The 12,536-nt window shown below is 41.3% G+C and overlaps 1 protein-coding gene across 2 annotated transcripts; it reads left to right on the forward strand.

The window, feature by feature from the left end:
• The first annotated feature begins 1,869 nt into the window (after nt 1-1,869).
• Nucleotides 1,870-12,377, forward strand: prps1b (phosphoribosyl pyrophosphate synthetase 1B). 2 transcript variants are annotated; one of them, XM_061236055.1, is made up of 7 exons: nt 1,870-2,228; nt 4,358-4,547; nt 6,380-6,478; nt 7,475-7,599; nt 8,025-8,198; nt 9,512-9,671; nt 10,990-12,377. In XM_061236055.1, the coding sequence occupies exons 1-7, from the start codon at nt 2,107-2,109 to the stop codon at nt 11,080-11,082; spliced, it is 963 nt and encodes a 320-aa protein (XP_061092039.1). In that variant the 5' UTR covers nt 1,870-2,106; the 3' UTR covers nt 11,083-12,377. The 2 variants fall into 2 exon arrangements, with proteins under 2 accessions (XP_061092039.1, XP_061092040.1); XM_061236056.1 differs by having other exon boundaries at nt 1,871-2,228; nt 4,358-4,541.
• The last annotated feature ends 159 nt before the right edge of the window (nt 12,378-12,536 follow it).

The raw sequence follows: 12,536 nt of genomic DNA on the forward strand, positions 1-12,536 counted from the left end.
TAAATGGATCTAAAAGCATGGGCAAAATCACACACAGTGAAACAAAAGCATTCATGAATCAGTTTTGTGCCCTTTGATGTTATGTAACTACACACAAGCACATGCAAAATAATTCAAGTATTCATTGATTGTTTTTCAATGTATTTATCTTGCACTTGTGTAATAATTCTAAAACAAATGGTTTGCCATGAGGCTAATGAGAATAATGAGATTAAATATAATAACATATTACAAGATTACACTTCATTGTTGCCATTCTTGGTAGATGTTCACATGGTTTTCTTTTTTATTTACCAGAGAAGTAGCAGTGCATTTATGGAAAATGTTACATTAAAACAAGTAATTCATAATATGTATTTCATACAGTCCCATTTAGGAAATTACCACCAGGTGGAGACTGCAGAACAATGTAATGGAATTAATGTAATATACCTTTATATATAAGCTACTAGTTATATGATACCAAGTCAATGTTCATTCATCGTGAGTATTATGCCCAATGTCAAACTCTCACCTCAGCATGCTTAGTTAATCACTTGATTCCCTATTCTGTACTTTGTTCCCCCAAGGTGAGGCAGATTATGAGTTTGGCTTTCCCTATCCTTATAGGGAAAAACTAAAAGGTCTAATTGAAAACATAAAAATAGAAACCAACCTAAATGAACAGATTTGGAATTGTTCATGTGACAGATGAAAAGGAGACCACCCCCCTACTGCTGGGTGTTCCATGGACAATGTCTTCTGACCTCCTGAGCTTGTTGTGTTATCCTCAAGGTCCATTTGCCACTGGTTCTCCTGTCTCAGTACAGAATAAAAAGAGCCTATTCATTATCTACTGATCGACCTTCAGCACCGGGGAACAAAAGGTTCCGATCAAGGTTGTATCTCACAAACTGCCAGAGACACTTGCACAGTGGATATGGATAGGTTCAACATTGCCAGATGAAGGCTGTCCAGATTGCTTTACTCGTCCTATGGACACTCACCAAAAACTGCATTAGACTTCCCTCGAGAGCCTTCTAGAACATAATCATCTCTATTGAGCCAAGTACTGAGCACATTTCCCCCTAGACACTCAAGTTAAAAACTGAAAAGATGCAAGATGAAACGATGCCATTCATCGAATGACAAATGGCTAATTCCACCAAGTTGTTGATGGCTAATGGTTTGACACTTTCAAATTCACAACTGGTTCCAGTGCTCCCTCCCAGTTTTTCCTAACATCCCACTGTGCCCAAACAAACCTCTGAAAGTTCTGCACCATACCACTGCCCTGTCATGCACAAGGAAATGCATTTTCTGAAGGTTGCATCGTACTGTATATGAGGGATACCCAAACCTATTTGAAATGGTAGAGTGTGGCTGTATTTTTTATTTGAATGTATTTCTTCATTTTTTGTCTAGCCCAGCAACAAATTGACTTTCCTAATTGACTTACCGACTTGACTGAAGATCATAATTAGATAAATATTTGAATCAGGCCACTAGGCTGTAACAAGAGCTTACAACCACACCAGCCCTTCATATTACATCCCTGCAATAAACAGGGCTAGAGGCAGCCTCCAAGGCCTGTGGCTGACACCACAACAGAGGGAAGGACCCGGTTACCACCACGTCCCTTGTCGTAGCAAACATGAAAAGACTCAGTAAAGGGTTTAATGCTGAAAAGCTTTATGTATAGAATAACGTGCTACTGAGAAATTCTGGAGATGTCTGTGGCACTACTATTATTTATAACGGGAAATATTTTGAAATTAATAAAACCCGTCGCTATAGCTATTTTCTCCCTCTTCATCACAACAGAGGTGTATTCATCGCTGATGCAGTAGAGGAGGGCGCGCGTTATTGACGTCATACGCTAGACAGGGGAAACGTGCGTGCTTTCGCGCGCTACCGAGAGGAAGCGCGTGGAGGTTATGATGGAGGAAAGGTAGAGTGAGGCGGTGTGCGACTAGCAGAAAGCTTACCATCAGATGACGAACGACATCTACAATTGCTCTCTTTTGAACTACGCATTTGCATCTAAGCATCATTGACGTGTCTAGGCACGGATTTTTTTTTTGTTAATCCAGTTTTCCGTAAACCGACGCCCTGGAACGCCCAAAAATGCCGAACATTAAGATTTTCAGCGGTAGCTCTCACCAGGATCTGTCTCAAAAGATCGCCGACCGTTTGGGGTTGGAGCTGGGAAAGGTGGTTACAAAGAAATTCAGCAATCAAGAGACATGGTGAGTATGGCAGATTTTTATGTATTAATGTATTTATTTTGTGTGCTGAGTGATGCTTTGTTTACCCGCCAAGTCTGTTGAATATTCTTGGCTAATTTGTGATATGTTATTGGGGTATTTTACTGTACGATCTGAACCACATGGGTTATCTATAATTACCACTGACAGGAATTCCGGGGCTTGTAGTTATTTTATAATCTGGACATTTCCCAGGTCTGTGTTGTTCTGTAGTCGGCGGCACTTAAATTCCCAGAGATTACACAGCGGCTCACATGGGTTTGCTTATGGGACATGAAGTCAGCATCCATTTTATCGGCCAGTTCTATCACATGATTGGTGTCCTCGAGCTAGATCTATGAATGTTGGCCATCGGCCAAAACGCCGTCCGAGTTCTGAACAAAGTATGTAAACATTGCCACATGGCTTTAACTGACTCCAGTGTATGGGTCTGCTTTTCATCCCAGTATGTTGCTTTCTATGCATAAATAAGACGTAGAAGCGAATCAGAGTACTTTGATGAAAAAAGCGCTGAACAGAATTCGGTGTTACCATTCGGATCAATTATGTAGCTTTATTGAGGTGCTTATTGATTATTTTATGACTGCAGATATTTTGTCTGCCACTATCATAGAATAGTCTTTTCTGAAACAAAGGATAAAACACTGTTTATTGTGCATAGACGATAATAGTGTGAAGAGCTTTTGAAAGCTTGTATCTTGGCCAGCTTTTTAATATATCCTAATTTCTCCAGAAATGTAAGGCAACTTATTTAACCTTTAGCAACGAATGCGGTAGATCTGGCCTGCCCAACTGAACATTTACCTTTAAATTAAGACGCACAGAGCATGAAACAAATATGTTAACATGTAGCCATGAACGCAGCTGATGTGAGCCATTGTGACTTATGACTGATTATGTTGAAACCGGTCACAAATTGGTGAAACTTTAAGACAAGAAGATAAATCTTTTACACTGGCTTACCTACGAATATTTGTTTGAAATCAATTATGTGCATCGCCTATATGGTAGGTGGTACCTTTAAAAACTCAATACTGAATACTGCGGTGGGAACACATTTACTTGATTTACATACTTTTCTTATCTCTTCTAACTTGAAAACATGCCATCACATGGCTGTCTTGTAAGAAGAAAAAAGGGTCCTGTTCAATAACATGGAACTGGTTTGGATTTGCTGACAAAGCAGTCATGCGCTAAGTTTGCAGAGATAAGGGTCCTCCATTAGATGACAATGCAGCAGACCTTTCAACTGAATAGAAAGCACCCCAATGAGTGTGCAAAATTACTCACAGGGGTGTATCCAGACATTAGAGTTGACATTAGATTTTCACACTGCCTTCAGAGGTAGTGTACAATCGATCCTGGGACTCCTGTTCACCTGGGTCTCTGGCAAAAGTGTAAAGAAATCCTATTTGGACCCTGACTTTAAGTTCCATTATAAGTACACGTTAGAGGTCATAGGATTGGAGTTATCTGAGGCATTTCTGATAACTGTCACTGCTAACATTCTGATTACATATGGAGCAGTAACTTTATTGACAATTTTGTGGTAGCATTATTGGCAGTTATATCAGACCCACCATCCTCTAACTGCAGAGTTTGCACGCATTCTGGTTTACTGGTATTTTGATTGCAACATGGCCTTCTTTTTAATGATTATAAGAGATGCTAGAATGTTCTGTGCTTTCACTTCGTGGGGAAATGTTTTGTGTTCTTGAGCGGTGAAAGCTCACCAGACAAAACTGAGTTATAACGAAATTTGGCCTCCAAAGTTGCAGGTGATTGTTGGCAAAAAAAACACAGAGGGGGAGCTCTGTTCCAGTTGCATCTCTGGTGCCAGTTGCAGACAATTTGCCCCTGAATAGTTGGATTGGATAAACCCGTCACATAGCCTTCTTCGCTATTGCTAGCTTTTGTTTTAGCCTTATGGTTACCTTAAGGAGGGTGGGATGTGAGGACTGAGGAACTTTAAGGCGCAGGAATGGCCTTAATGGTAATGTGATGTTCTTCATCATAAAGTGTTATCATAAATATTACTGTTCTTTAAGTGCCTCTGTTTGGAGGCCGTTTAATTAATCTTACCTCCCCCCCCCCCCCCCCCCCCCCTGCAGCGTGGAGATTGGTGAGAGTGTGAGAGGGGAGGACGTCTACATCGTTCAGAGTGGCTGCGGGGAGATAAACGACAACCTGATGGAGCTTCTGATCATGATCAACGCCTGCAAGATCGCCTCGGCCTCCCGTGTGACGGCCGTCATCCCCTGCTTCCCCTACGCCCGCCAGGACAAGAAGGACAAGGTGGGGGTGAGGGATATCGATCTAGTTACTTTTCCCACTCCGTCCCCATTCCATCTGCTGCAGTGAGGCTGAAGTCAAAGTGGACTGGAACACCATTTTGATGTTTTTAGCGGGGGGGGGGGAAATAAGATGTTGAATGTTGAGGTGGAAAGAAATGTTGAAATGAAGCAGGAGAATTTAGTAATGCGAGGTGGACATGTCCAAATTTGCCTTCAGCCATACTCAATTCCATACTCAACGCCATTTCCCACAATGCTTCTGATATTCATGCAAGGTCATTTTAAATATTTCAGGTGGTTCAAGAACAACATTATAGTTCATATTTTGATAATATTGCTCAAACTTTATTTTCAATGAGTCACTTTCAGAAGCCACATTTTTTCAGTTAGGTCCTAGCACAACAGGTGTAGGAAAACTATTGCTACTGTTGTTCCACCACCATTGGGAAACTTCTATTATCTGTTTTTTACACTCAGTGATCTCTTTATTAGGTAGACCTGTACACTAGCTTGTTAATGCAAGTTATTATTGATTAATATTTAATCAGCCAACCATGTGGCACCCAGTAACTAAATCTCTGGCTGATCTCCTGGGATTTTCACGCACAAAAGAGTTTGCAGAGAATGGTGCAAAAAAAAACAAAAAACATCCAGCAGTTCTGCAGGCAAAAATGCGTTGTTAATGAGAGAGGTTAGAGGAGATCGTCCAGACTTGTCAATGCTGACCGGAAGGTGACAGTAACATAAATAACCGCACATTATGCAGAAGAGCATCTCTGAACATACAAAATGTCAAAACATTTCAAGGACATCCATACCAAATCATGCAGCATATCAAGAATCAGGCTTTCATTCATTTGCTCTCGACATTCTCATGTTCTAAAATGAACTAAAATTTTAAAGTTTCTGTGTGAAATTGTGGATACAGTAAGCCATTGAATTAAAATTATTTGCACATCCAAATTTCAGTTTTCAATATTCACATTTGTTCAAAAATAATATTTGATTTAAAAAGGCAGAAAACCTGGTATAAATGTTGGGTCTGCTCCCTGGATGGCTCATCCTGTTAAGGCATTCTTGTCGGTCAAGGAAGGACCCCAGGGTCCGTTATGGAACCAGACCTTGCTAGTGCTGACTGGCCAGCAGCCCTGCAGTTTGGTGCCCAGGGATGGGAGATTTCAATCAGCCGGATTACCAGACTCTTCCTCCCACTCATGTCTGTGCCTGACTTTGGAACTGCGGTGTGACTCAGGAGAGCACATACTTGTCTGTGCTCTACCAAATCGAATTCAAAGATTGCTGTGAGTGTTGCAGCATGAGCAGAAATGGACATATTGGAGAGAAAAGAGGCATCATTTATAAAAATTTGTTTGTGAATTAATAAATTTATGTCATTATTTTAAAAACATTTTTAATGATGAACCTATCTTAAAGCATGTCTCCAGGATTCTCTAAGTCTCAAATGTATGAATATACTTATAGTTCTGCTCACTAACATTGTTTGTCAGGTTGATTACGAAAAGTAAACTGCCCAGTATCCGAGGTTGTTAAATTGCTGAAAATTGCTGCCAAATGCCTTGGACCATATCCACCTCTCCTCTTAATTACATATGCATGCCTTTTCCCTTTTATGCTGTGTGCCATCATCCATAGTTGATATTTACCAACTTCTTTATGTGGTTGACTGGTTCCAACAAGTATCAGTTCAGTTCTACGATTGAATACTTTATGCTGCTGTTTTGTATGAGCAGAAAAGCATGTGCAGTGCTTTGATGGATGTATGGAGTTGCATTGAGCAGTATGAGGTGCTGTCTGACTCACGGTGGTGTCTTCTTGTAGAGTCGAGCGCCCATCTCTGCTAAGCTGGTGGCCAACATGCTGTCTGTGTCCGGAGCCGATCACATCATCACCATGGACCTGCATGCCTCTCAGATTCAGGTCTGGAATGAGCCGGAGCCGATGGCTGCATGAACGAGTCAGCCTAGGGCTCCCAATATTTCTTTATTTATGTAATCCACACTTGCGCGTGCACGCCCACACATCTCATTCAGATTTATCAGGAAGGGTAAGCACCGCATAACCTCCCCACAGATAATAGACCAATTCTTTTTATTATAGTTTTGTATTGTTTTTATTATTGTTTATTATAATTTATCATTAAATGAATCTGAAATTATTGTTATTGCTTCAAATGTGACAAATTGATCACTGCTGACAGAAACGATCGATGCCATGCCGGAACATTTCTTCTCTGTTGCGTGAGGTCACGGGGGCAACAGGTTGAAAATATGACACAAATAGACATTGAAATATTTTATTCTGCATAGAATAACTCACTTACTCAAATTGTCTATCAATAACTCGGTAAAATCAATCATTGCTGATCTTGGTGCTGCCAGTTTGAGCAAGAGGTAATATTATTTGGTTCACAGTCTTCCCAAAGCCAGCGTCCAGAACTCCATTTAAAGGACTAGTCCAACTTTTGGACAATTACGCCTGTTACCAAGAGTCTTTTTACCATAGCCCGATTACCTCTTTTTGGGCTTATTATGCCTTTATTTCAATAAAATTATGTTTTTAATCAAATTAGTCATAAAATTGGACAAGTTCTTGCACTTGCCTGGTGTATTTGATTTTTAAAAATCTCTGGTGCTTACCCTTTCATTTGTATTACTTTATAGTTAAAGCAGGCACATTACTGCCACAATAACTGACCAAGGCTATTTACGATTTAGTTCTAGATTTTTAAGAGGAAATGTTCCTGAAATTATAATTTAGAGGATTTTTTCATGATAAAGCTAAAGTACAATAGAGCCAATCCAGAAAAACGTATCTCTTGCTAGTGCTGCTAAAACAATGCCTAGCTCCTGCTTTCTGGTAGGTGGCGAATTCACCTTTTGTTTCTGAATGCCTGCTACTTGGATTTTTTTGCAGGGTTTTTTTGACATCCCGGTGGACAATTTGTATGCAGAGCCAGCCGTACTCAAGTGGATTAAGGAGAACATTCTGGAGTGGAAGAACTGCACCATCGTGTCCCCGGATGCTGGAGGAGCCAAGAGGTGACCGAGGAAGGCACTGCCTGTGGGGTTGAGAGTTACCCTGCGGGCCCCTCTCAACCTGTTGAATTTTTCAGTTGTGCTGAACATTAAAGAAGTTACATTTCAAGTAAAGATTTAAATTCTGCACCTACGTACGCGTTTTTATTGGCTTCCCAGGCCCCGCATTTGCAGTGCAAACAGTGAGGCTATTGTTGAATGTCGGAACAGCCTTTACTTCAGTACATGCACGGCTGTCCCGTAACTGCTGAGAGAGAAGCAGAAGGCCAAATGATTCAGTGACCTTGATTATGTTCCATTTAGTCTTATGAAGAGCACGTTATCGGGTTTGTACAATATGTGCTGAATGTGCAATGTAAGCTACTTTGTGTTCACGGGGAATGCTCTGGATGCTGTCCCTGTGCTAAACCCCTGTGTTCCTCTCACAGAGTCACCTCCATCGCCGACCGCCTAAATGTCGACTTCGCCCTCATCCACAAGGAGAGGAAGAAGGCTAACGAGGTTGACCGCATGGTCCTTGTGGGGGACGTGAAGGACCGGGTCGCCATTTTAGTCGATGACATGGCCGACACCTGTGGCACCATCTGCCACGCAGCTGACAAGTAAGCCCCACCCACTGAGTGAAGCTGCCCCCACCCCCCGCTGTAAATGTCTGCCGTGTTTCGCACAACCCACACAAGTTCACATGGCATTTTCTGGCTTCCAACACTGTTTAACTGTTTTTTGTAATTGTTGTTTCTGAATGCGTGCACCACTTCTTTTTCATGTACTGCCTGACTGTGCTGATTAGGTCACAAGGTTACATTGTAATAAGAATAATCACAGCTATGAGCCATAGCAGCTATCTTTTTTAATTTTTTCTTTATTCATACCTAATGCAGTAGTAAACTTCAGAGGCCATTTTAAACGCTTCCGGGAGAAAAATAACATTACCACTGATGTATATTGGGTGTTAATAAGACAGAATATGTACAACCTTGTTGATTATCTATGTGGTTGAAAAAATGCATCATATGATCACATTCAAGCTGTACGACACTGCTGCTGATTTGCTGTCTTGCTGCCACCCAATAGCTATTAATGATGAAGATTTCTTCTGGAAATATTTCACATGACCTTTGGTTGTTCACTACAGCATCAGGTATGATTAAAGCCTTACACCATGACTTACTATTTACCTACTTATTTTAAAACTTATTTTCCTCACTGAGGCAGTTTGTTTTGCAGCATACAAAAGAGACAATAGAACAGTCAGGATTCTACACATAATCAACAAGTCAGTGATCTCTTGAGGTTACTCCAAACTTCTGTTTCCAGCAGTGCTACTTAACTCCACGCGGGGCCCCGTGTCTGTAGGTATTATTGAAATCAGGTGGTGTAGCAAATGCCTGCAGACACTGCGGCCCGCAGTAGCACTGGTGTACAGCTTCAGTGTGTTGTTGTCATCTAATGCACAGTTCCTGATAAAATACTCAGAATATAGCAGCTAAACACAAAAACGAAAGTACTGTCAAGAAATTAAATCTAACCCATCTAAAGTTTGAGGGGAAAAACAGAATATTATACAATTTAAAATATTTATAGTTCTATTGAGCAGCACTAGTGCTGACTTACTAATAAATGAGCATACATGCAGATTTTGATCAATGATGTTTTGTATCTGTATTGAAAAGATGCTCCATGTAAAGATTTCTCTCAGTATCCCCCCCCCCCCATTCCCTTTTGTAGTTCACTTTTTATTTGGCACATGCTTGGATTAAGTATTGCTTATCTTACAAATGTGGCATTTTGGAAACCATTTGCAATGCATCAGCAGTCTTTGAATGCATACATTTCGGACAGTCATTAGGTCTTAATGGCCCTGGAGCTGTTTTCGGATGAATGAGCCTGAACTCCGCTGTATCCGAACCCCCAGGCTTTTATCGGCTGGAGCCACCAAGGTGTACGCCATCCTCACCCACGGCATCTTCTCCGGACCGGCCATCTCACGCATCAACAATGCCTGCTTCGAGGCCGTGGTCGTCACCAACACCATCCCGCAGGAGGAGAAGATGAAGCACTGTCCTAAAATACAGGTCCGAGCGTATGCCGTGCAGTGACTGGCTGTGCACCGTGGTGCGGAGTGACTAGTAATGGTGACACAGTGCGTGACCACAATGCATGACCACAATGCATGACCACAATGAGGGCAGAAACTGCTGAATAAAGTGCTAGCCACTGTGAGTACAGCATTAAAGTCCCCTTTTAGTCCTGCAGGCAATTTGGCCATTTGGCAGACAGTTTCTATGGTTCAGCTCAAAGTACTTCCATTGTGTACTAGTGAACACATTTCATTTCATGCTATTTTTTATTTAATCTGTGTATTCACTATTTCTCCCATGTTATTTTATTTATTAATCTATGCCTATTATTGTGTCCCAAAAATCTCCCGAGTTACGATGACACAATGGACTGTAGCAAACTGCCACCAAACTAAAAATTAGTCAAAATACAATTAAAAAAGTAACATACAAAGAAAAATCTACATTACCATGAGTAGGTTGACAGGATGGTCCAGGCACTAAACAGGCCAGTTAAAATCTGCTCCTGTACTCCTAACCTAAAAAACTCACAAAACATTACCTCCTCATTTTGGAGTCTTCTGCAGCTAGCTTCCTTACTCTGCCCTAAACTGCGTAAAAATGGAGCTAAAAAAAACAACCTGCCTGACCATCTGTAGCCGCTTAAATCTCTTTAATGAGTGATTTAAGAGAACGTGCATTTACCAGTTTTCTTATTTAGAATTTTTCCATAGGTGGGAACAACATTTACAAGTGGTCCCAACCTGTCATACAAGTCATGGAAAAGAGCCTTGCAATGCATGCAGCTCGCCTGGCACACCGAACTCGGATCACCTAGACGTTGCAGATCAAATATGAATCAAGATTCAGCTACTGCATTGCTTATTTCTTGCCTCAAATGTATTCAGAAAGGTATTTCAGTGGATTGTTTAGGAGAAAAAAGACGACGTTTATCAAAGCTCCGCTATTAACGGTTGTGCCTCTGTTAGATAATGTTATTATAATGTTATTATACCTCATTCAGGTATCAGTCGACCCTTGTTCTTGTTAATCCCATTGGCTATCCAATTGAACCCACCTACGCATATAATGTATAACAGACATCTTCATTTAGGACAGTTGTCTGAAGTTATGTGCGTTTGTTGAATCCGACGTGGCTCACTCGTATGAGCCCTTCGTTCAAAAAAAAGTATGAGAAATGTATAATGAGAATATGAATGTTCTTGCATGTTCTTGGGATTTTGCACCGCAGCAGATAGGAGTGGTAATTTAGACGTCTGTGTGATTTGAGTGTTTTTTGATAACTTGGTGTTGATGGCTATCCTCCCTGCAGGTGATTGACATCTCCATGATCCTGGCCGAGGCCATCCGCAGGACTCACAATGGCGAGTCCGTTTCCTATCTCTTCAGCCACGTACCCTTGTAACACTTCCGTCTCCAGCAGAGAGGCCCCACGCCACGCTGCCCCCTGCTGCTGTACTGAGAGAGGAGGACTTGCGCCTAACAATGCAATTTCTGCTTCGTCTCTTTCCTCTCCATCCACCCTGGTTTAAGCCTTCACCATTGCTGAGGATCCAGAGGTTTAGAAGCATCGTGATCCCCCCCGACCCCCGTCTTTCCTGGTTTCATCTGGCGTATCTCCCTCCCCACAACTGGAATTTGGGGGTTTAAGTCTCCCCCACCACGATATCCCCCTATCCCATGGTCATACTATGTTACTATGAAGGTCAAATTTGCTTTAATGCTGCTTTCAGTTATGTAGAATTTTGTTTTTTTCTTTGCGTGCATCTTTAAGTTTGTTCGAAAGGCAGTACTCGGCAGCATATGGCAGTAGAACAAGCTGTGGTTTACAGTACTGCTCATGGCCAGTTATACAGGTAGTGTTCACTTTGAGGGCATGGATTAAAGCAGAGAGGGTTTGTTTTTTTAGATCTCTGCCATCCTGGGGGGGGTTTGCTCCGGGTCTTTGCTGGATGGAGCTTCCTTTAGAAAAGGCCATATCTGCTGTTTCTAAGTACTTTTTTTTTTGTTTTTGTTTTTTAAATGAACTTCATTATGAACATTTTTAAGGAGTGACTTTAGTTTTGTTTTTTTTTGTTTTTTTTTTGTTTTTTTTTTCTCTCTAATCAAGTCATGCATGTGCTACATTCAGACATTCAGGCTGTTGCTAGTCTGTATCTGTTAGTTACTGCAAAGTGTACCGTGTTAGACCTCAGGGAGGCGTTAAGTAGTTGTCAGTATTCTATTCTATACTAGTCTTGCTTGATTCAAATCCATGCCATAACTTGTTTTATTGCTTTTGATTTAAGTGCATGATATGATACTGTGACATTAAATCAGATGTTCAAAAACATCTCTTAATGGCTTGTCCTTGTCCTGTGTGGTAATACATGACAATCCAACACATGGAAAAGTTCCACTCCAGTGTGTCATGCAGAGCAGACAATATGGAACAGATAAATAGTACCCTAATATAAAAGCCCTGTGATTTTGTGGTACTTGTAGAAGTTGCTGTAGAGACACCTGCAGCAAAAACGACGATGCCTTAAAGTGTCAGAAGTGCAGAACTGTGAAACTGTGACCTCCTAAATTAAGTTGGAGGGGGGTGGGGAAGTCGGGGCTTGTAGTGTACACCTGTCCGTACCACTGCCTTCCTGCCTCCCTTACCTCAGAATGTACTGCCTGTGAAAATGGAACAATAAAGTGATCTCTAGTGTCAAATCTAGTCTGCTGTTCTTATCTCTCAGCCCCATTCAACAGAATATGTTGATCTGTCTGTCAGTTTTATAATGAGAAGTACCTGTATTCATCCTTTTTCATTTAGGAGATGGCTCTATTAACACCGCCACATCCACCTTGAAAAAGAGAAGGCAAAGAAAG

The sequence above is a fragment of the Conger conger genome, chromosome 3 (assembly GCF_963514075.1).
Source record: "Conger conger chromosome 3, fConCon1.1, whole genome shotgun sequence".
In the NCBI taxonomy this organism is placed as follows: Eukaryota; Metazoa; Chordata; class Actinopteri; order Anguilliformes; family Congridae; genus Conger; species Conger conger.

What these genes read in the sequence shown, in the direction of transcription:
- prps1b (XM_061236055.1), top strand. Translation starts at nt 2,107, where the DNA reads ATGCCGAACATTAAGATTTTCAGCGGTAGCTCTCACCAGGATCTGTCT. An exon ending in TTCAGCAATCAAGAGACATG is followed by an intron (nt 2,229 to 4,357) that starts GTGAGTATGGCA and finishes CCCCCCCTGCAG; the next exon opens with CGTGGAGATTGGTGAGAGTG. An exon ending in AGCACTGTCCTAAAATACAG is followed by an intron (nt 9,672 to 10,989) that starts GTCCGAGCGTAT and finishes TCCTCCCTGCAG; the next exon opens with GTGATTGACATCTCCATGAT.